The 26,173-nt window shown below is 39.6% G+C and overlaps 1 protein-coding gene across 1 annotated transcript in view; it reads right to left on the bottom strand.

Moving 5' to 3' along the window:
* The window catches only part of LOC139709230 (uncharacterized), an 86,467-nt gene that overhangs the window by 1,489 nt on the left and 58,805 nt on the right, over positions 1–26,173 (bottom strand). Inside the window, exon 3 of the mRNA XM_071621184.1 lies at positions 5,633–5,849. Within this exon, the coding sequence (XP_071477285.1) occupies positions 5,633–5,849 (217 nt within the window). The remainder of the gene's footprint in view (positions 1–5,632; positions 5,850–26,173) is intronic.

The following is a 26,173-nucleotide window of genomic DNA, read 5'->3' on the forward strand; positions in this document are numbered from 1 at the left end:
CTGTTTTGCTGTATTTTTATTGATATTTATTGTTGTCCGGTGTTTTTTTGTTGTTGTTGTTGCTTCCGGTTCCATGAAATGTTAAGATGGGCCGAAATGTTATGCATAGGCCTACATTGCGTAATATGCGTACAATTCCAACGTAGGAACAAGTCCCGTGGATCTGATTTCCTCAGACTGTTCACTGTTTTTTTTTTTGCATATTTTGAAGGCTTAAAAAGCATCCGTATATAGTATTATGACGTAAAATATGAGTGATGTGACAATGTGTACTTCAACATAATAGATCTGGCATGGGCACAGTAGTGGTGGCGGGTCAGTGAATGTAAGCTATTCTTTTTTGAGTGTCAGTGCATTTGCAAGCAAGATTAGTCATAACAGATGTCTGTACACATTATCAAGAGAGCTATTTATACTGTAGTAGTTTCAACTGGACACAAAATATGGCCCCTGTCTACATGGTCTACCACAAGTTACACGGCAAAACTTATAAGCCATTGACGCCGGGACATGGTGGGCCCAGGTACAAAGAAGTGCAGGAACAATTTGCGAATTTATTATGCAATAGGTTAGTGATCGAACGACGTTCATGTAACGACAGAACAGAATTTCATTATGCAGGCAGAGAATGGTGACCCCGCGTGGACATTCAGATGAGTAAAACTACTGACCATCAATCAGTATAGCTGTGTCCACACGGGCGAAATGGCAGACCGCAGAGCACTTACTCCTTCTTCCATTCCCTAGACCGATATTTACATTCATGGCACGCATCACGCGCAAACAATGCGTCAACGATATGGGAACGGGGGAGGAAAAGATGTGTATAATCGGTCAGGGGGAGTTCCACTAGTCACCATTCGTAGCTCGCCCACTCCATGTCTGTATATGCGACTTTAAGTCTTACACTCTTACTTGTCAGGGCTGCCCACGCAAAGCAAAAGCTGATTTACTCCATCATCGATTGACCCGCTTTACAAAGATGTTATTTGCATACTATTATGAATTGTAGTAGCCTCAATCTAGGTCCAAATCCATCGACTCATACTTAAAGCGCAGTATTAGTGCTTCCTCGCACAGCAAAGGAGAAAAAAAAATGTTTGTGCAAAGGAGAAAGAAAGTGGTGTTACATAAATCTCACTCACAATCTTAAAAGAATATGTTACAGGTAGGATGGATTAGAATTCACGTCTGGAACATAGCGGATTTTGATCAGATTTGGCGCCAAAACAAAAAGCTTAGGGATTATGACAGGGCGATGCGCTGTACACTAAAGCACAGGAGTTGCACCGTTTATCGAATACCGCATAAAAAATCCTGGGTAGATTTTTTTTTTTCAAGCTATCGCACCCGCTTTGCCTGGGGCTGTTTATGGTAATTCAGCCCCCCGTTTAGGTACGTTCCGTATTGAAGGTTGCCATAGCATCGGGAGTTATATCACAGACAGCGAATATCTGCATAATTCTTACATGGGACGACATGCATTTATGTGCATGCGGCATGATCTGTACAGCCATTAACAAAATCCACTCCTATATACGACTTTAGAACATCAGTTTTGGTATTTACGACATACGGAGTTGTTTTTGAAGATGATACCTTTTTCAACGTAGCCCAAGATATTTTTTTTTCAAAGGAAGATCGTTGAAAGATAATCTATATCAAAGTCTCAATCTCTCTCACACACACACACACACAAATGTAAGGATTTTTTTTCAGTTATCTCACCTAGATCCTATATTCGAAATAGTTATTCTCCTGTTAGATGCTGATGTATACCTTGGGTGAGTTCAAAATCATAAGCTCAAAAGATGAGAAATAAACATGTTTTTTCTAGGCATGACCGCATGACAACACACAATGCCAAAAAAGTCATCGTCTTCTTGAAACTCTTCTTTTACACACCCGTTGGCGCTTGAAATATATCTAAATTCCAACTCATTCACTGTTATTCAAATCTATAATAAGTAGTGGAAAGTTACATTATTACCTGATGTTGTGTGTCACTGGCAAACGTGGAAGTAATATAAAATTTGCTTACTAGTCATATCGAATAAATTTTATTAGACTTTTTGTGATAACACGTGCTGTCAGTACCAATCAATATCCAAAGAGTTTTTAGAGACTATCCTGTAATAGAAATACTTCGATGAGAATGCTGACTGCATGGCAAACGCTACTACAATGCATAGTGTTGCTGCCCAAAATGCAGTCATTATAAAAAGAAAAAGAAAAGGAAAATGGGGAATACTGTAATTAGGAGCATAGTTTGCAGTGAAATATTCCATTGAGATTACAGATTTTTTTTTTCCGAATGTGCCAGGAAATTTATTGGTTGCACCATTGGCATAAAAGGATATAACAACGATGACTTTGATAGCTGAAGGGTGCTGATTTATCCATAATTAATTTGGGCACTGTCGTAAGAAGATTAACTTCAGATATTGCATTGATGTGCAAACAACATTGTGCGGGGATCAAAGCACTCTGACTGTTTAAATGATATGGTTCATATAGATTTTAACAGGTGGTTGTGAATTGGTTGAATTCTGATTCAATAGATTTTGAGGAATAAAACATACACATAATCATGTGAGAAATTATTGTCATTATACCAATCAAAAGATGTTCAATTTTTCTTTTAAATATTCATAGTTTCCTACGAGAAGAAACACGTTTGATTCATTAAATTAGGCGCCTATGTATAATCTAATCGAAGGATTATGGATCTACAAATTGGACCGAAGACATGTGCTCTGTGATTTACGTTTAATGTGTTCGTGGGATCGTTATGCTTTGTGCGTATGTACCAAAGCGATCTCTTTGGTATGTACACATGTGTGTCCGCGTACTCTGCTGAACTAAAAGTAAATACAATTAACTTGAAGTGAGTTGTAACAATACGCCATTTCACAATCAGCAATGGTCTGCAATGACCCCTTCACAAAACATGGATTGATGTTTTGATTAGAAGGGCAGCTAAAAATGGTAATCTGCATGTAAGTGTTGCATGTGTTAATTTGTTAGTATGTTAATCTACTTTTTGTTTTGGTTAAAAAGAATGTATTTGCGCGTACATTCCGATATGCATGTTATTAATTCATAGATTATGAATATATATTATATGACATAATCTTCACAAAGAACTACTTAAGTAGGACCTGCCTCAGTCAGAAGTCAATGTCAAGAGACATCTTTCTGCAGTTACCTTTATCTCTACACATACTCATATTGTAAATGTGAATTCACTTATTCAATAAAACTTAATACCATCAAACCCTTATAACAGTGGCGGTAATTTCATTTACGAGTTCGGGGGGGGGGGGGGAGGCGGAAAACAACGGCGAAAATACCCTTGCGCGCCAGAAAAATACAATAATGCAGGGGACAAAAAATATGTTCAATATGGGGGAGGGGGACGCAAGCGAGAGAGCGCAGCGACCGAACGAGGGGAGGGTGTGGGAGGGAGTATGCCCCTGCCCCATTAAGAAAAGAAAAAAAATATCCAGAGGCAATCTGAATGGTTAATGTTGTCTGTCTGGTACCTCGCTGTTGTTCCGCATGTGCGTTTTTTTTTATCATGTACTAAGTCTATGGAGGTGATCAAGGGGGGTGGGGGTGGAAGGGGGTATCCCCTCCCGCGCGGGGGAGCTTTTGCATTTTTTGAATTGAAATTGTTGGAATGTTTGATAACTTTTAGATCTAAAAAAATATTTATTTCAATCACAAGTTCGCAGACACAAATTCCACCAATTAAAACGTGCTTACAAAATAGAAAAATAAGAATATTAGGCTGTTAAAATCGAGGGGGACACACATCCCCTCCCTTTACCGTCTTTGCTTGTAGCATGGGTTTTCGTAAACACCTTGGGAGAGTAGTCTCTCTCGCACGTGTTTACAGTCCTGAAGGGGTAAATATTCCTGGGTTAATGTCCAGAAAGGGTAATTGACCGGCGACAACGGTTATCAGAATAATCCGCCAGGGAAGTTGTTCAGGGATGACTGCACTAAAGTGCCATGACAACATCGTGATGCGAGAATCGCAACTATTACCATTAGTTTATTACCGTCCCCACCTAATGACCATTATTTGAGTAATCTCGGGATGGTTTGGTCATGCGTAATAATTTGTTATGGCGAACGATTTTACTGATGGCCTGTTTCATTTCGGTATGTTCACATCTTCACCGGATTTCTCTTTGTGTATGTGTGTTCTATTGGATGCATGTGTGTGTGTGTGTCTGTGTGTGTGTGTGTTTGTGTGTGAATGCAACAGGAAATGAGAGTCTCATGTCGTTGACACTGAAATTCATCACTCCAAACCATAAGAATAGGTAACACTTGATATTACACCGATTTTGTCTCTCTGATAAAGAGAATCGAGAACATTGAAGATTCGCAAACACCCAGAGGAACGGCAAGGGAAGGGTGTTTGCAAAGTTTCCACACTGAAGGAACTGTAGATGAAAGAATATTGAATTTTATAGTCTCTATATTCTAGAGAGCTGCAGATAAAGGATATTGTGTAGTTATGTCTACACTCAAGGCAGCTGCAGATAAAAGGTGTTTATGTAGTGTCTACACTCAAGGCAGCTGCAGATAAAGGGTGTTTATGTAGTGTCTACACTCAAGGCAGCTGCATGCAGATAAAGGGTGTTTGTGTAGTTTCCACGCTCAAGGCAGCTGCAGATAAAGGGTGTTTGTGTAGTCTCCACGCTCAAGGTTGCTGCAAGTAAAGGGTGTTTGTGCATTCTCTATATATACTCAAGGCTGCTGCAAGTAAAGGGTGTTTGTGTAGTGTCTGCACTCAAGGCGCTTGCAGATAAAGAGTGTTTGTGTAGTCTCTATACTTAAAGGAGCAGATGGTTAGTGTTAAATTTGTGTGATCTCTATACTCAATGGACAATGGTGGAGTCGAAGAGGAAGGAACGATTGTACATACTTTGCTAAAGGTTACTTTAGAGGAACTTTAGAGAAACAGGTGTTTGCATATTACACGAAGTAGTCCATATACACGTGGTCTACAGAAAAGAAAACCGTGTGTTTGTGTCGTCTCTATACTCAAAAGAACTGCAGAGGAATTTGAGCTATGATTATGTGTAGTATATTTCTACTCAAGGGAATTGAAGACGAAGGAGTGCTTCTGTAGGCTTTGATGCTCTCAGGAGTTGCAAAAATAAGGGATATATTTGTGCATTCTTTATACTGCACTGAGGGGAATTGCAGAGGAAAGGTGTTTACGTATAGTGTCCGTATTGAAGGGTGGGGCAATGGAAGGGTGTTTATTTAGTCTCTATACACGTGGGTACAGCGGAAGGGGTTGTGTTAAATTCATACCCACGGGAGCTGCAGAGGAAGAGGTGTATTTGCAATTTTTGTAATCAGGGGAGCTGTGAAGAAAATTGAGGGTGTTTTCGTGTTCTCTGTATTGAAGGGAGCGGTAAAGGAATTATGTTTATACGTGGTCTCTACACTCGCATACTTAAGCCCTATACTACAACAAAGGGGGTGTTTGTGTTGTAGTCATAGTCAAGGGAGCTGACGCAGAGGAAGAGATGTAGGCCTTTTCTGTAATTTCTGTACTCAGGGAAGCTGCAAAGGAAAGGGTTTTTGTAGCAATGTCTATACTCACGGGAGCTGCCTTCCGGTGATTGCTGCTGCTGACTGTGTGGATCAAGGCTACAGCTGGACGAAGAGCACACCTCGGTTAGAGGGTGATGTTGGAGCCCCCCGACGGGCGCTGAATGCTGCTCGCTGAGGCCTCGATGCAGTGTCGATCTTGGCTTTCTTCCATCCTCGTTCGCAGAGAATGACGCTCCCCTCTCGAGTTTCTTTCTCCTTTCTCGGCTCTGGAGAAGACATGGGAATACACAGACGAAAATTTTCTTTAGCAGTGTGCTCGATGTAGCTACAAACCAGTTCAGATTGCTGGTCTTTATATGGATGTACAGTCATACGTTTACGAGCGATTGACAGTTCAGAACGTACAGACTCGAAGCAAAATTTGTGTGGTCAATGCTTAAAATAGACCTACATTGTGTGAGTGCGCGTGTGTTAGTGTTTGTGTGTCTACTTGAGTATGTCTGTACATGCTTGAGGATGTGGGTACGTACATCTCTTTTCGGTGGAAGGCTAATTCGCGGAGAGACCGTCATCATTTCCATATTCACCACGTGTATTGTGCGTGGGAGCCACAAATGGCAGATGAAAAAACAAAGGCGCTATCAACACGCCGTTTATTTAGAAGGCGGTCCACCATTTGGGCCCTTTCCCTTTTTTATACAAATCACAGTAAAGGGAAAAGAGAAATGAAATTGACTGTATCTTCGATTGAGTACACACACACTCACACACAGGAGACATACAGACGATCATCAGCTAAGATTGATCATTATCTTGCGGTGTTGTTGTAGCATTTACGTTGCGCCACGACCGCTTTAAACTGGAGTAATTGGATCGTGGCGTCATTGCTAGAAGGGCGGCGAGTAACGGATTGCTCTGGCTGTTAAAAGTGACAAACGGCAGGACCGCGTTCGAGTGCTGGAAAACACAGGGGTATACTACCACGTCGACAACGACCACTAAAAGGGTAGATCACATCAGAAACGAATCGAAAGGCTGATGGATGCTGTACTTTAAAGGACAGCCGAGGTTACACAACACGTCACAATAACTACCTCTCGGATGGAGGACAGGGATAAACAAACCACCAACCTGCAATTTGTCAGCTAGTATACTCTAATGGAAGATATAGAATTACGTGTCTCTAATCCAAAAAGGAAAATGCTCCGGAAACAGAAACGGAGGAAGGAGAGATGATTTAAAGATTAATGATCCTTGTTTTTTACCAGACACAATCTAGTCATATTTCATCCGCACATCATGACAGCTGGACGCAGCTATTTCATGAATACTAATAACAAGAAAAATGATACTGGTGGGCATTCATATCACGCCGTGTTTGTCACATTGCCACCCCAAGCACTGTCTGTGGAATGAGATGGATGTAAAGAAATACAATAAATACAATGAATCCCATCGGAATGAAGCGACGACGGAATTCATCGAGTTTGTTGAATGTCAAATAGCCATCCCGGTATGTCGTAGACGTTAATATAAAGCTACAGAATAATCAAAGTGTGGAACAAAGCATAATACACGTTTGAAACTTAACCATGAGTATAGTTTAAAGGAAAGTATTACAATGTACCGGGATCAACCAAGAGTTGATTTTAAGTTTGTCCACTTTGTAACTTCTATCTTGTTTCATTTTTTTTTTTGCCGTTGATTCGTAATAGAAATTTCATTGCTTGATTTGAAACAAAAACACTTGCAGAGATAAAAGAAAAACAAAATTTAAAAAACCCAAAGAGAAGGGACTAGAAAGTTCTATTTTAGGTAGAAATATCTACCAGCGCATTGTCGGTTGTACCTGTAAACCTTACTATTGTGTCAATCGAATTTTCGTTCTTGATAGATCATGTCGGACGACTATTATAAAAGATATGCAAACCGCTATTAAAGGCTTCTGCATGTATCGTATAATAGCACAGACAAGAAGTTTTCGTTTCGCCTTTCTGCATCTATCATGCCAACCGTATCATGTATATGCTGTGCTTTATAAGGCGTATGGCGAGGGTTTTGAATCAATGGAAAGTTCACTGGAAAATGTCAATCGGCCACGCTAATTTGCTGGATATCAATGGAGACGGGTGCTCTTTAGGGAGCAAAGCGTGTTCCGCATGGATAAATTGACTCGTGCAAGGTTGCGGCCTACGCACATCTAATATGGTACAAGTACAACTTGGGGTGCATTTTTACTACCTTGGCACTTGGCGCAGTATATAGGGATCCAAAGAAGATGTTGCAGGCAAAATACGAGATAAAACAAATTGTAAAATAAGAAATTTGGCAAAAAAAAAGAAGAAGAAAAGGACACGAAAGTGGAGCCATTGGTTCAGTAATCCATGTAGCTCAGACATTACCTTCTTAACTATCACTTGCGCTTGGTGACAGTGAACACATGTTGAAGGAGAACTTATGTTATGAATGTTAAAGGCACTCTGCACATTGAATTAATTCAGGAGAAAATCTCGCTTAAAAACAGATTTATGGTGCCAGTGTAATTCGGTTTGGGTACTGTTTTTTATGGTAATTTCTAACTGGGGGCTTTAAGTTTGCCTAACAAAAGATAATTCATACACTGACATGGCAACGCCGGTCTCATTGTATAACTCATTGAAAGTGCTTTTGTTCTTCTTTGGAAGCCCCCCCCCCCCCTCCCCCCCCCCCCACCCCCACCACCACCACCAGTTATGGCCACCATAACAGTGCTCTGAAGTCGGATTCATGTATAGCACACCACTGGTCATGTTCAGCTGGTTTACGGAAAGAAGGGGCAAAGTCCACAGGCGACCTTGAACGGACTGACTAATAAAGCAACTTTGGAAATCATGTCCACACATCGAGATGTCACAGTTTTATATGATAACTCACTAGCAGCTGCCCTTTATAGCTGTGTATATCCTATAATTACTTTGATTCAGAAGCAGAGCCTGGTATAGCGCACAAAGAATTCTATTCTATGCAGAAACACACCAATAAACATAAATACATGCATGAGTTTATATTAATAGAAACAAAGGTTCCAACTTTTCCTCTGTCAAAGGGCTAGAATAAAATTTACTCAGACTGACGCCCAGTTTCACAAAATAAAATGGTGGAGTCAAGGGAATTGACTATGGACCATGTAGAGTTCTTGCTTTATTATAATGCTGCGATGTTCAACAATGATTATTAAACGTGTCCAATAGGATCAAAATTGCAATATAAGGTGTGCAAAACCACGCCGAAAAATTGATTATAACAATTAAGTTATTTGCTTTATAATCATCATTGCAAATGCCGTTACATGATTATCATCATATCCAACATGAAGTAAGTGACGATCTCTGCACAAAATCTTAGTATAAATTCAGAAACTTTGAAATCTGATAGGGCGCTATGTAAAATACGAGGAAATTGTTTCAAACTGAGTAAACTGTATAAGCATGATTATGTAATACAGTTCACATTGTGTCTCTGAAATGCATACTCAAAACCAATTTAGGTTTTTAAACATCTTCAAGCCTCGTATCCTTAAAAATAAATTGTCATATATCCTTATATTTCAGGTCAATACAATCCTTTTTGTGTAACCAACATTTCAAATTTAAAGAAAAAAAATGTCGATCTCTGTTTATACTTATCATGTATGTGCGTGTTATGTGTGTGTGTGTGTGTGTGTGTGTGTGTGTGTGTGTGTGTGTGTGTGTGTATGTTTATTATGGGCACAAAATATTGTAACTTCAAAATTTAAGTTGTTGTTGCTATGTTCAAATTCTCGTCGCAATGAGCACAAACAATGCTCATTCTGACTACAATGACTGTAATAACAATACAAAGGATATTATCTCGTTTTCTCTTTTGATAGCATAATACAAGGTATAATGTTGATTGGAGACAGTAGATCGGTTAGTAACGGTCCTCGTGTAATGTGATCGGCAATTATCAAAACGGCGGGGGAGGGATGGAGCACCAAGAGTCTGCTGTCCATTTAAACAATCTCAGGCTATACCATAATACTTATATACATTATCAATTCTGTCAAAGATTAACTCTTTGACAAAGTCCGCTTTTTAAATGTCTTCCGAGCATGCTCTCCTTCAGTCATTAAAGTATACATGTGCCACATTGAGCAAGACGACAGTGTGCTCGGTATGAGCCGAAAATCGTGTCAGATGCCTCTTGACACCGGCGGAGATTAATTGATTCGCGCTGGGTTTTGCCATCACGACTGGAAATCAAACACCCCTACGGATACAGTTGACCGGCCCACGTCTGCCTTCGCATCGAATGATGGATACTGATAGCTAATGCCTGTGAAGAGGGAGCAATGCCCTCATCATGTAGAGCTGGAGGAGGGGGGGGGGGGGGAGGAGGAGGGGGAGGGACGTTTATTATTGGCATTATCATTTTCACAGCTATGAGATACGAGCAGTCATCTGGTGTTAACGAGGAAAGTACGTATTTTATCAAAACAAGGGCATTACCGACAATGAATCACCGACTGTTACATGCAGTTTCGCCTCTATAGAGCTACAACACAATGCTATATCATTAACATTTTTCTCCATTTTACACAGAAAGCACATTGATAATTGTGGTTGCGCAGGTGTAAATGTTAGTTTTTGAGAATGAAAGAAAAAGAATCTTTAAAAATCCGTCCAAGTTATATGTGAAATCTGTATGACCCTTCTATACCTATGCCCGTCATGCCATTTTAGAATAAGGGTGGTAACATTTTCCTACCAGAAACAAACAAAAATGATTGGGATTTCCTCGGAGTCCGAATACATTGACTAGAAATCAACAGTATTGTTTTCCCCTCTGTTACACAAAAGTTTCCAGTTCTATCATTCTGAGGGAAAGCCTGAATTATACACCTCCACAATATACCAGCTTAATTAAAGGAATCGAATTTTCAGGGTCACAAACGGGACACACGAACTTCAAATTGTATTTGTTCATGGACATGAACCTCATCATTATGAGAGATCGCGAATGAGAATGAAAAGAGAAAGGCATTTAGGGATGAGAGAAGGGGGGAAGAGAGGGGGAAGAGAGGAAGAGAGAGAGAGAAGGGGGAGATGAAGGAGGGCGGTATACATAAAAAGGCAATGTAGACCCAACAGTAACTGATTAGACGAATGATACCAAATGACCCTGCACCTTATTAGCATGCAAATGTACCCGCATTAGGTCCGTTGGGATACCCAGCAGATGATCTCATATACGACCGTTTCCATCATGATAACGACCCCCGATGTCATAAGCCAGAGGAGAAGCAGATCTACTATGTATAGAAATGATAAGTTCGTAAATCTCAGCAGGTAGATAAGCACTGACATATCTTTCGAAATGCTGCTTATTTCAACTTTACATCGGTGATGAACTTAATTCATATCCACCAGTATAATTATGCTACAACCAAAAGGTGAAACTACCCCTTCTATTAAGGGGTACCAGACTTACAAAGAAACCCGCATCAGGATTTTTAACGATGTGTCATCAATCCTTGAATATTATATTCTAGTTTATACTGGGAATGGGATGACACAGGGGAAATACAGAAATAACGGGTAATCTTATATGCGATCACAAGTTTTCGCGCGCTCATTGTAGTCTGAAGCATTCTTTTTTGCAAGTATAAAACATAACAAATGATAGAATATCATGGACAGGGAGCAGCGAAATAAATGAGGAATATGCAATCTGGAGAGTTGAAAGAGTATTGAAAGCAAAGCCTGGAAATAATTCCTAGAAAAATTCACGAGAAGGAGCACAAGTCTCATGACGATAATTATAATTTTGGATGTTTACGAAGCACGAACGGTGACAATATACCAGAAAATGGCGTGCACTGCTCCGCACTCGAAAAGAGGATGCAGTCAATTTGGCTAAATATTTGGTGTTTATTCCTTCTGTAGTCACAGTTTTATCGCTCCCAGCATTAAAGTTGCAGAATGCTGAAAAGATCGAGTAAGAAAACAGAGGTCTATAATCTTTCTCATCATGATACAACACTGAACACCGTCTCTGTATACCAAGAGATGCGAATTGCACTATCGAGCCACACATTTTCTTTTAATCTATTTATTTTTTTTTTTTTTGGTAAGACACCAGTGCGTGACATTGTTCAGAGAGGGTTGAAAGGAGATACAGGCAAGGAAAGAAAGGGGTAGAATTCTCTCCGTAAGAATGTTCAAGGAAATCTTTAAATTTCTAGAGTATCAGAGAAGGGGAAGAAGAAGACGACGAATTCAAGATGACGGAAAGAGAGAGACAGGAGACTGCCGATCCGTACTTCGGAAGCCATTTTAGTATCACGTGGTGCATCGGCCTCGCCGTATCGAATATCACCGCGATCTGGTCAAGTCGGCCAAAGCCGGATGCATGTTGATTGGACTGGGATAGAGTAATACGCTCCAAATATAGGAACGAACGTAATTTGTGAAAACAGCGTCTCAGGTTCTGGTGAGCTTTTAAAGTGTAGGAACGAAAATCAAACGTTATTTCCAATCGTCATGAAAGGAATAAGTGAGGCCATATAAAAAAAAAAAAAATTATGATCATGTATTGTTAGACGGAGTATTCATTTCAGTTTGTAATTCATAATTGTTGTTATTGCATTACTCGATATACTTCTCATCAGTCCCATTTACACTTTCTCATGAAAATAATAATTGCATATAAATAGACACAAAGTTTATGTTATTGCATGATGGATTATGAAAGATAACATCCTATATCAACAGTCATTTTTATAAGCGTATGAAAGGAAAAGTGGGTTGTAAGCAATAGGTTCGGGGTAGTCAATTTAGATGAAAACTCGAAATGTCGCTGTGGCGACTGGTATGTCTCCACCATAATGCATGGTTCTCCTATTAGGTCTATAGTACAATGTCTTGACGCTGTGTGATGACAGTTTCACATAATTGGCAAAATATCAAAATGACAGGTTTGGCAAAAATATGTTGAGTGGTAACTCTCTTTGAACTAGGTTTCATTGGATGAATGGTTATACTGTCGAAGAGAGCAGGTATTTGCTTGGGGATTTGAGGATTTTTACTGGACTTTTGACCCCTTTGTAAGTTTATGCAGTGAGCAATTTCCAAGGTATGGAGAAAAGTGTAATTTCAGTATTAAATAGTAAAATTTCAGCATTTAAACCTGGCCTTTGACCCTTGACCTCTGACCCTAATTCCCAAGAGAATCACTGTCAAGCAGAACATGCTGATTATGTAATAAGCTTTATGCTGAATACCATGAGCCACTTCCAAGATATAAAGGAACTTAAAGTGGAATTTAGCATTTTCACTTGACCTTTGACCTTTTACCTCGTTGCCCAAAATTCTCTCTAGAAAATCTTTATTGGGTAGTATAGGTATACGCTAAGTTTCAAGAAAATACTTTCAAGCATTGCATGTACATGGGGAAAATCGTGACATTTTGATGAGTTGACGTTGACCTTTGGCCTTTGACCTTGAGCATGTGCACCCAAAAGTTGATAGGCACAACTTAGCCCACTCATACATGCCAAGTTTCATTAGGATACCTCAAACGGTTTTTTTAGTTACGCTGTCCACAAAATTGATTACGGACGGAAGTACAGACGGATAGACGGAAAGACAGACGGACGGACGGACAACTCCAAAACATAATGCCTCCAGCGACACTTCGTGGCGGAGGCATTAAAAAAACAATGATGCATGAACATTCTCTGATACTATAGAAATCGTAGACCTGCCCCCAGATTTCATTTTGATTTCGCTAAAGATTAATCGTACATTTGCGTATATGGGTCACGTTCGTTTCAAGATGCACATAATGTAATTGTGCAGAACTATGAAGCAATATCTGGAAAGTGGATTTATTGGATAGACTTGAATAATATCTGAAAACTAAATCGATCAAGAAAGCTGGTAGTGTTCTCAATTCAATTTACATCTAATGTTTGTCGACGCATAATTCATATAATTACGCCAACACTTTGTTAGATTTTGCTTTTCCGTATTAAAACGAGAATGCATAAATAAAAGAGAACTGGACTGAACAAATCAGATCTCTCCCTGTGCTTTCCTTATCGTTTGAAAAGCATAGAGATGCAGGTGATATGATCTACACAATTGTAATTACTGATGATCAAATGATAAAGACACTATTCACTTTAATAGGCATGGATATTCAAAAGTGTACCGTAAGCTACCGCATCGCTGTTATAAACATCGTCTCTTTGAATATGTTTGTACGTCAATACATCTCAAATAGGGTGCATTATTATTCATCCACTTGTTTTTAGCAGTCGATTTCGATCATCATCTTATCTTGACTTATGGAGTAATTTCATGACATAATTCAATATAATCACCATGAAGAATGTGCTTATCTTACAGAGTGGCGTTTCTTATTCTGCGCTGTCTGTGTATATTCACAGAAAAAAATTTATGTATTGAAGACACGATATAGCAAAAAGTGCAATGACTCGACTCTCAAGAGCTGTAAATGCTGTTTGAAGGCTCTTACCATAATTTTTGGAAGGTATACAGAATTAAACGTGGGCATATATTATGTTGAACATCTAAAACGGCAACAAACGGTATCAACAACACCGTTGAAAAAAGATGGGAAATATGCGGAGAAAGTCCATGTGTAATCAGTATACTTTTTTTTGGGGGGGGGGGGTGAGCAAAAGGCAGCTTTTACGGGATGCGGATATAAGTTTTCTATCTTAAAGTGACGAGAATACCAGATTGGTGTTAAAGTGATGTAGGTCTATTCATTCTGGGCTTAAAATAAACAGGTATCGGTTGTACACATCTCTGAAGTGACTCCAAGCTGGGCAAGTCTTCAAGTTACGTAATGACGACTTATGAAATAGTTGTATTACAGCTAGGAAAATCATGGTCACGTTGTTGCTGTTGTTTACCAATTTCATGTATCGCATGGAAACTAGAAAACACAGAAGTTTTTAACAACAACAAAAATTACCAACCCGGATGTAGTGGAGATAAAATTTGATCCACAGCTCTGATCCTTAATACCACAAACCCCTTTCCAGTGAACTGTTATGATGGACTATAGATGGCAAGTACGGGAGGATTACACTGTCGTTTTTACGTGATAATCGCCGAGGACTGATGCCATGGTTTCAGCATTTCATCATCTTCAAACAGAGCGACTTTTACCTCTTTCCATCTCTTATTCCCCCATGGTTATACTTATGTAGACCTATCATCTCTATGGGCCTTAAATCAATCGATAGATAAAAATGAGAATATTCACATGCAATTTTTCACTCCATTTCAGTCTGCTACGCATTTGTGCATATCTTTTTAAGCGATAGATCGACCTTTTGGTTTATCTCGTAACATCTCTTTATTCATAATCATATCTGTCTTTACCCATCCATGTACGGTATATATATCAATCGTACTCCAGATTATTATGTGCATCTCCCACCCCCATCCCACTCCCTCCCTCTCTTTTGCTCTCTGTGAATTCATAAACCTACCTCGCTTTTATCTCTTACATGTATTTTCATCTCTCAATTATCATACCCCACAAAACAGGCCCCCCATGCAAAGCGAGAGCTGTGACTTCCACTAGACTTCTGCAAGGAAACTCATTCTCCATCGTGAATGAATTGACGGCTACTGAGGCGCCAGCGTGGCGTCAATGCGACAGACAGTATATAAATGTGATTTTTAACCCCCTCTATATTTCATCTCGCCCAAAATGTCGACCGTATATGGAGATCATAATAGAATCATACATTATCCTTCCCTCTAGAGATGCCTATTTTCTAGGTAAACGATCGTTACAAAACCCAAGGAAGAAGCGAGCAATATGCCCCCGCCACATAATAATAATGTTGTAAGTGAGCCAATCGCTTGTATAATGATGCATCAATATGGGGTTTTTTCCCCCACATGGTGGTATACCATTTCTGTCTCGAGAAACGTCTCATCTCCCTTTATTTCAAAAGTGTGTACTATGTCACAAGGCGTGAGCACTGATCGTTAGCACCATCCCCAATACGTATTGATTAGTTTTGGTGTTTGAAAACACCATACAACCTATACGACATGAAACCCGCGTCATGTGAACTGTGCACATTTTTTTTAGTATTTATAATTTCTTTTTCGAACCCACCCCCCCCCCCAAAAAAAAACCCTGTGAAATAGCAAGTCAAAAATAAATGCGTCATACAAGGCATGTCTTTTCATAACAATGACGACGGTATACTTGTGTGACGAATGTTAATAGATTCTGTTGTTTTCTGTTGCTTTACTTTAAAAAAAAATGTTTGAAAGTTTGAGATATGAGTTTTTTTTTGTGAAGTTGTTTGTGTCATGTTTCAAACAATGTTTTAGTATACGCAGTGGGCTGTGGGCAGTCTACATCTTACTTCGTATACCGATTTGCGGAAATACTAACATAATGTTATTATACATACATACTTAAAACGATACAAGGCACTCAGAAAGATTTGTGATCAGTGGAAAATATTTCACATTACATAAAAAAACAGCTATTCATCCCGCTAACCCACTGAGTACGGTTATACCCCGTGAGCTTTGTTAGAAAGCTATCCGTGAATTACCATATAGCAGAGTCGAAGGCTTAACCTTTATACTTCATTTATTACCCGAGAGGCTGACGTGCTCCAGTCACTATCAAGTGTTGCTGTTTTATTACTCATTTTATTTTTACCGACAGCATTATTGCCACTTCACTCTGCCGAGAAGAAACTACTATTTGCTGAAATACCTCTACAACCTCTACGACGCACGTACTAAAATCCGTCCTTTGTCACGTTTGGGAAAACTTCAAGTAACTCGTAAAAATACCATGACTCAATTGTGTATCATAGCTTTAGCAAGTGCTCAGTCGCCGCATGTATGAATCTGCTTTATTCTTGCATATTCCCCCAAATTAGGGTGGAAGCAACGGAAGACTCAGGCCAGATGGTCCGCTGGGAGCGCGGAAGAACGCCCGATCGAGCGAAGTTGTGTTCATCTGCGCGTCTCATCATGACGGACCAGCCGAGACACATTTCTTGGATTGAAGGGGACTGAAGGGGAACGTTGATTATTACCTCATTGTTTATCAAAACACTTGATTTCTTTGACATAGTCTATACCACTGAGGAGAGGTAGAGTCGAGATAGAATGTCTAATGAATATTCATTGAATTTATAACGATCACGTCAGAGTGTAATAATGATATGGTACAGACCGATTTACTAGCATGGGTGAATGTCTATTAATTGACTTATCGTAATAACAAGTAACACTATTATCTTACTTGATAACTATATCCGTAATTCTTGTAACGAATTGCATGTTTAGCTCACAATGGTATCAACATTTTGATGGTCATCAAAATGGTGACTTTGATGATTCTGATGATGCTGATGATTGCGATCATCATAACTACCTTCTTCATCATTATGGTTATCACTGTGTTGCGATCATCACCATTCTTCTTTTTCTTTTTCTTCTTATTGCTCTTCTTCATATTATTATCATTATTACTATTATTATTATTATTATCGTCATTATCATCATTATTACACGTACTATGATAATTGCTATTGTTATCCTTATTATACTATAGTTATCATCACTATTACTACCGCAATTCTTTTCGTCGAATTGTTTACAGGCTAATAATCATTTCATTTCATTTATTCCATATTTTGTCAACTAAAGAAACATCAAAATAATACCAGAAATTTGATAACCATCTACAACATATTGTACGTCTCTCAAGATCACCGCGGCAAACACGAAGCCATATTCCCTCACTAATCTTTCACTGACATACCCCTCGCATCGGCTCGGTGCAGATATGCCACCAGCAATGTCATATCCAATAATCAGCGAGGGGAAAGAAATCACTCCGTAATTACCCCCTTCGCGGCGCTTGGTTATGCCGCCAATAAATTATACCCCACCGGTGGTGGTAGTTTGCATTTCTCGCGCGGTGCGTCTGCGTAAGGTCATCGTAAATATACAACTATGAATTATTATCTCGTAATTTAGAAATATGATATTTAAAAAGACCAGCTTCTATTTCCTGTTTCTCTAGACCAAACAGATGTTGTAGATTTGCGATCAGGAAACAGGCCCTATAAAACCCTGATTTTTTGGTGACCAGTTGCATATGCAGAGGATGAACATATTCATTTAGTGAAATCTGGACTACTTTTACGTTCGCATTCTGATTTTCTCTGCATTAAATATTACTTTCTTTCATTTTCATGTGACATGCTTTGCAGTGCCTTAGCTATCACAACCCATTATAATTTACTAAATTTTGTTAAACTTCACTAAATACAAACTTGACACTTTTAATAGGAGCACCGCTCTTTGGGGAGTTCTTCTTTGCTTCTTTCTTCAGTTTTTTATTATTGTTGTTTTGTTCTCATTGCCAAGGTTAGGGTCGGGAGGACTTGGTAACTCCAGCAAGACACAGAAACGCAGGACACAGCAGCTTACTAAAATAAAATAACATTTTGAAAACAATGTCGAGCAGATCAATACGTACTACCCAGAAGTTTGTCAAGAACATGAAGAGATCACAAACACGATGCTACATGTTTTATGCCATTTACTTCAAACTGACCACCTGCGTGAACGCGGCGCCGCAGTAGTGAATAAGAATCCCCAATGCGCCTATAATGAGCATCGGGTAAGATATCACTATTCGACAGATGAGCGCATTCTAAAAAGGGGGAACAAAGGGGACGAAGAAGACTCTGGAGGGACTAAAAGGGAGTACGGAAATAGAAATAAACGTATCAATTGCTGTGAATTTAAAGCGAGAAAATGACAGATCGATGTCTTTTCCCAGACATGGGGCGTCAAGTGGAGAGTTATCGCATTGGCGTCATTGGGCCAGCGAAGCGTGCCAATCACGTGACTGCTTGTAAGTCCACTTACTTTGCACAGCAGCTTTGCACGCCGCGGAGTTCGTTGCCACTGGTCCTCTCATTCCGCAGTGCGCACGCGTACGCACGCATTCCTCTGATGCTCTCTCGCCAAAACGCTCTCCGCACGCGCGCATGGGAATCCGGTGGCGCTGTGCATAGTCTCGTTTGATCATGCTTTGGCATTCGTTTAGCAGCCATCTTACAAGCAAGTCCTCCTCAAGATTGTGTTTTTCACGTGCTAAACGAAAATGACATATGGTACCATTGTAACTATCTAATAGCATAATGGTGGTTACAGTATGGTTAGTCAAACTCCATCTCCTATTTCATCATTATAAGAACCGCACCAATAATGAAAATGATTATCTCTCTTCTTCTTTTTTCGTGCCGGATAATGAATATAAGCTAAAACTTTAGCAAGTCAACGTTGACAATCATTATGTACTAGTACCCTTTAAATACGAGAAAGCAAAACTTTGCCGTATATTGTTCTTTGTCGATCCACTTCGCAACTAATCAAATCCTGTCGTCTTTTCTACACGTAATAAATCTTGAACAATAACGTGTGTTTCACTTTGCGAAAGCGCCCCTCCATAAATTTGAGGGGGAAAAAAACTATCGATGGTGTGGTTAACATTGGTGAACAGGACACCCATGGACACAATATTTCATATACCATGTTCCTTAGATTTTGTCCTACGCGTGTGTATATACTTTTATAGTCGGTAACTGGCAATGATGAAAGGCTGGCATGATGGCAGAGTCAGCTGTGAAAACAAAACAAAAACTCAAGATACTGTATAAGCATTTGACCCGTACCGTACAAAATTATGACATCCTTACTAACTTTGCAGTGAATCAAAAACGTTAACGTAGGCCTTAGATCAGACATGGTAACTGCGTTGTTCTCTACTCGAGCATTATTGATATGTGTTGATGTCTATGCAAATTTACTGGAAACATAATGATACTTCCACTACATCCAAATACACATGTCATTGCTCTCCTCGCATGAAAAAAAAAAAGACTGTAAGCATGAAAGAAAACTGAACACTGAACGATACATTGTATGGTAATACAATAAACGATGCACGTTAAAACTACCACATACGAATTTAAGATAATAACTCCAAGTGAAATGGAAAAACTTGTGTTCATTTTGTGTGCATTTCTTTCAGTTTGCGATTATTGTTTTGAAAGCGTGATAGATTGAAAGAAAACGTCTTGTCATGAAGAGGAATTAGGAGCAACTGGTAGGAACGAACTGCAAAATCCCTTCAGGTATGACATTATTGATAACCAAATATTCATATTTTCTTCCATGGGTCATTTCTGTTAATTTGTACCTGTCGAATACAAAAGATGGATGGTCTCTTTGAGACCAAAGTCACTTGAAAAAAAAAAGTCTTCTGTTCTTTTGGGGATGGTTTGCGTTGTTCACACACACAAGTTTTAGAAACTTTCCAAGTGGTATATCACCGTTAATAGTGAGCGTAGAATGTATGCACTTGACAGCATTACTTTGATCACAGCCTCTCCCTGGGTTCAGTTTTGCTTGAAGACAGTTGAGATGAAAGGAATTTATGTCTAAAATCATCCGTTCTATATATTTAAGACTGATTCCTTAATGGCATGGAAAGTTCACATAATGATTTTTGGTTTTTTTTTTCCGGGGGGGGGGGTGTATCTAGTGTGTTTCCCAATGGTAAATTCCTGACCTGTTAATTATTGTGGCGTATTTATGTACACAACATGATTACTCACTATCAAACAATATCCTAATCTACATCTTCAATACCATTTACGTCAAGTCTATCTACATCCAAGTGACTATCTATACATCACAGAGCACGAGCATACAAGACACAAAGCGAAATAACCGGAGCATTAGACACATTAATAGACACCTTTAGGCAACTTTCCACGTCTCAACCTATAGGCGAAAGCATTTCGAAAAATACCGAAGTAGATTCTGAAATGCCCATCACATATTACATTTTATAGGATCTGTTATCGAGGATCCCGTAGGCAATATCTTGTTTACTTTTTTTTTTCAAAGTGTCACCAAAAAGTCTCACCAAAAATGTGATCCTTTAATTCCAAGTCTCTATATCATCATAACTATTGCGGAGGTTTGCGTCCAGCGGTAGTCCAGTGATTTCACTTTTCTAAGATAACTATCCTTCATCTATTCATGTTGTCGTTTTTTTTTTTGTTATTATTCCACAGAAATAAAACAAGAAACCAGGACTATACTACCATCTCCCCGACCAAAATTATATGCACTGATACATAATATACCTTTCCACTCTGATGCTAGAGGGTACAGTGTAAGATACTGCGTGAAGGAATAATAAATTTGTTTAACAAGAGGTAACAATGAAAAAAAAAAAACCTTCAGTCCTGTTCGTAAGATAATTTCCTCCATGCCTTGGCCACTCCAGTGGCAACAACTTTCCGTTGTGCCGTCGTCATTTTATTGATAGCTCGCAGACGGCCATCTGCGGTGAAGTCCTCGCTACGGGAGCCGACCATTTTAATCGAATTCACTCTCTCCACGCCCCGTCGAATCCAACTTCGAAATCATCTTATCACCCAACTGCGGTGACACCGACTCTCGAGGCACGGACTGTCTCTCGGACCAGGGCAGTTGCAACAACCAACCCCCCGTGCGGTCTTGACGTCGGGTAAATATTCATGATGATAAATTGATAATGATTAAAAAAAAGACATGCAGTGTCGTGCATAAAGAGTGAGACATACGTGCCACAGTGGACAGTGTAGTTTGGTTCGTTGTTCTTTTAAATAATATGAGTACTCGCAATCCAAAATAAGTTTACCAAAGATGATCTGAATTTTTACCAAATATTATACTATTTCAACTTATCGAGTGATTGCTTGTAAATGCGAGGTTATGAGTAAATAATGTGAAAGAAAGGACCTAGTCTGAAATTGAAAGGTGTAAGTGCTGTGCATTGAATTTGAGAAGTTCGTATTGTCAGATCCATGCAACATGCTCTAGATATGGCTGTATTGAACTGAAATAAGGGGAACCATTGACCAAATATTTACAAAAAAAAAGGACATCGCTCACAATAAATCTAAAAATAAAAAAGACAGCGGAAGCAGACTTCAGAAAAAATACGATATAAAGACCTGCGAAACAGCTAAATTTGCTCAAGGACCATGCAGAATAGACCAGACTGCGTAATGTTTAAAGCATACTAAATTTGGCCGCAAGCAAGACTGACTGGTTACGTCCCATCTACACGAAACTGAAGGCATAGAGACAGAAGTTTAAAAAGCGTTTTAGTTCCGATTTCTCGAAATATAACAAGGCGACAAGCGATTTTAGCACGGCTTTGAAGACCAGTCAGAAACATGTTACAAAACTGAAAATGTAATAAAGAAAAACTGAACAGCCACATCGATACATCGCAAGTGCAAGACGCGAACTTTTCTCAAATTTCAATGCAACAGGACTTACGACGTTTATGACGAATGCGGCTTCGTCGAGGCTGTTTCTTCGTTTCCGTGCCGAGTGGCGTGTGATAAGCGGGGCCTGCCGCCAAATGCCCGATTGCGTTATAAACGAACGGCGCCGTTGACACAGGTTGCACAACCACTGTTCCCTCTGCATCCAAGCATTATGGCGGTGCCATGGTACGACAAACAAACCAAACATCGAACAGTATTTAAAAGCAGTTTGGGACATTCAATCAATGTGCATTGGCATCTACACTCTTTTATTGGTTGCTGGTTCTTTCTTCTTCTTTTCCATTCGACTGCAAGGCAAATAAAGCTTCCAAGGAAAAGAAGCGGCGTGAGTGAGGATAAAGGTGAACGTGAGATGCAATGATATTTTTATTCACTCAGTTAAGAAAGCAGTCATCTTGGTAAGTGTGTTCCTTAAAGAGTTATAAAGTGTGTCGTCATATACGAGACGGAAGCAACTCCTTTTTAAGTGCATGAAATTTTGACTGATTTCTTTGGTGAATGGCAGCGTTGATACAAAGCTGTTGAAACACAAACACACAAGACACAAACTGCAAAACTACAGCACACGTGAAAAGGTTGGTGCCGCTCAGATTCACATCATACCAAGGCTTTGGACAATCATTTTTTCAAATCAAAGCGCAATTGCACTTCCACAGTCAAGTTGATTCAAATGAATGGGAGTTTAAAATCAGACAAAGAAAGCGGATGGAATAGGGGAGATTGAGCAGAGTCGGACAGAAGAACCGGGACTAACGGATTTACAAAGTATCACATGTTGACGAAAGAGTAGTTCATTTCCAACACCTGCCCATATACAACTTAGATGAGTTGATACTGTCATGACCTCACAAGTGTATCCCACCAGCCTACTCAAAAGCCTTCACCGGATTTCCTTTTTCTTTGAGTGCAGGGAAAGAATGATATAAACAAAGTAGGCCTAATATTTGTATCTGTCGTATCAAATTATTGAACTGTTACAATAGTCTTGCAACAGTGACTGGCTTCAGTATATTCCAGAATAACTTTCTGAAGACATGGTTTTAATAATGTTTTTGTAGAGAGTGGTATCATTTCATATGGGAACGTTGTGAGGTGATGACATCCTCGCCCTTATAATTTGCATAATGTGGACCAACATCGCTAATTGGTGAAAATATGTGATACTTTAAAATCCTGCTACTTTTCATGTTCAATTTTGATGAAACTTTATAACAATACTCCTTTGTTAGCTTTTGCTTGTTTTAAGAAAACTCTGCAATCATAATCATGGAATGGCGTTACACTCTAGGTCCTAAATGCAATTTTGCCGACGGCAGGTTATTGCGTCCCGGTGAGAAGAATACAAACAATATGACAAATAGTTTGTACAAAGAGGGCACAATCTTGTACAAAACGTGTCAAAACGACCAAACTCTTCACGCAAAGAGATCGGGTGACCATTGCCTTGCTATGGTCTCTACTCATACATGTATCACAGTTAGTGAAAGTGGATGCACTATTATGCATCGACTATACATACGCAAAGGCATGTAGGACCTACGAACGTCTGTCAGTATCTCGATGTACACTAACCGACGTGGTTGAGCGCCGTTCTGGTCCACTAAAACAGGTGGCGCTAATCTTGACTGTCATCATTCCAAAGCCTAAGTAGTCTTAAAGGTAGCGTCTATATCATGGCATTATCTTTTGTATAAGTTCTTCTCCAGCAGTGAATGCGTAATTAAGCACTAACAATTTTTATTGTAGCCTGTACTCTAAGCACTGTTGACGACATTAAACCATCAACAAGCAATAGGCTATAGAGAACGAAGCGAGCATTTCAAACGCATAATCTTGTGGAAGGCAATGGTTTCTCAGACAGTCGCCACATTGTGACACTTAATCAAGGCTAATATACATGAATAGCTCACTATCGGTACAAGAAAGATTACAGTTTACAAGATCACAGTTGACGTTCTTTCAACAGTCGTAAAAAGTGGATACATTATGATACGTGTACAAGTATGAACTCAAAACAAACAATGTATAATTCAACATTTCAGAATCACTTCAATGATGAATATAATGTTATGCTTACTCTTTCGTCTTAAATTGATATTGCATTTTATTATTAAATTCGGTAGAAAGAGAATACACATGAAAAAAAATTGCACTTAAAGAATTTTGAATGATACTCAACTCCACCTTCCCTTTTTACGTGCGACTCAATTTCCTTTTCGACGCGCTTCATCACCCGAAGGTCGGCAATGACCAATGAAAAAACAGCGCCCTTCAGTTCAGCAGCTGTGCACGCATCTAAATCGAAGATACCTCCTGCGTGTGCTCGCACATTACGAGATCATCACGACCATCTTCTATTATACGTTTCATATCGGACAGGACGACGCAGCGGTTATACATCGCCTTGCCAGCTCATTGGAATTCACAGCCGCGACAAAGCTTGGACGGGTTGACATCAATGTTTCATGACCATGACCTGTAAATATTGAATAGCTGCAGTGTGTCTGCCTCGATTGGACTGATGTACGGCGTCGAAGAACATCGGACGAAGTCCAACTAGTGTAGACCTCGACTCAGCCTATGATAAGCACGATGATATATTATACTGTAGTCGAGACGTTGTTACCGTGGGGGAAAATCCCGAATATTTGGTTATGCAATACAACTAAGAGAAAATATGCTCAGTACGTCGTGATACGAACAACATTGATTGATAGCCCCCGGTTGATTGCTGATACGTGTGAATGCATAGTGCACGATTGCGAATGATATTACACTATAGTTTTTAGGCACGACAAATTTATAATCAGCCAGGTGTACTTTTATTCTAACGAGGCCTATTCAAGGCCAAAGTAAAACGCAATTGCCAGTATGCATGTTTATTATTTTGAGTGCATAATAGTGTAAAACAATGCGTGACATAGTAGTACTATTTCATATCTTTTTTACGATCATGCAAGAATCCATTGTCATAGCGCACGCCGGAACACCATTACAAGACGAGTGGCGGATCCAGAGGGGGGTGCAGCCGGCGCACGCCCCCCCCCCCCTTTATTTTTCGTTGAAAGCAATAGAAATAAAAAGAAAAAAATGAAATGAAACCCGGAAGTGGCACCAGAAATATTAGTTGCGCCCCCCCCCCCCCCTTTTACAGAATTCCTGGATCCGCCCCTGATTACAGCATTGACTATCGTTGATGTACTTATGTCTGTGTGTATGTAAGGCTATGCAGTCTTGCATTCACGAATTAACATGTGGCTCCTTGTGCTTGATTTGTTCATGAAAGCTGCCCGGGTAAGTTGTCGGAATGTCGTCATCAAGAGACTCCAACACTGTAAGTGCGAAACAAAGCGGCAATGTCATTAGCATTACGCTAAGCTTGTCACTGATGGTAATGACCTGTAACGTGCAACAGTAGGCGTCCAGCATTCCGGCGCTCTCATTATCTCATAAAAATATCCCGATGTCATAGCCTTCTTGAACCAAGGAAAGGAATAGTATGAGTGGGAAGAAGGAGTAGCCATGCGTGGCTTATCTGCCGTTGCCAGTCAGTATGGTATATTATGCACACTTGCTAGGCAAGGGACCGTGTGCATTTAACGTGATCGAGCCCTGAGTCAACAGACAAAAAATAAAATAAGATCAAACAAGAAAGGACAGTGGTCTGTCTGCTCGCGAGCGTGCGTGCGTGCCCCGGGGACCGGCATTACTTAGGATGAATATAATGCACAAGGGTTGGTTCGGAGCAATTCAATGTTCTGTCTCTTTCATTTAGTCACCATAAGGAAATATTTATGCTTGAGAGAACTGATAACTTGGCATACAGTGTCAAAAAGGGGAAGGGAAGGGGGGTAACGTTCTGATATGCATTCCTATAATAACATATTATTTACCTCGGGAATCTTGTAATTGCTTTTGAAAATCACCTCGAAGATCATGATATTTTACACATTGATACGTGGCAGTGATGATAACTTAACATGCTGAACTGAAACAATAATTGCCCGATTACAAAGCGCACCCTGCTTCTCAACGGCATACTGTGTTACTATAGGTTTTGTGAGAGTGGTATATGAAATCTTAAATTTGGATAATATGAAAATATATCATGACAGCTTTTTGTTCTCTATCTCACAT

This window comes from Diadema antillarum, unplaced genomic scaffold, assembly GCF_040938485.1.
Source record: "Diadema antillarum isolate AM-2024a unplaced genomic scaffold, OU_Dant_1.0 seq00001416_RagTag, whole genome shotgun sequence".
Lineage (NCBI taxonomy): Eukaryota > Metazoa > Echinodermata > Echinoidea > Diadematoida > Diadematidae > Diadema > Diadema antillarum.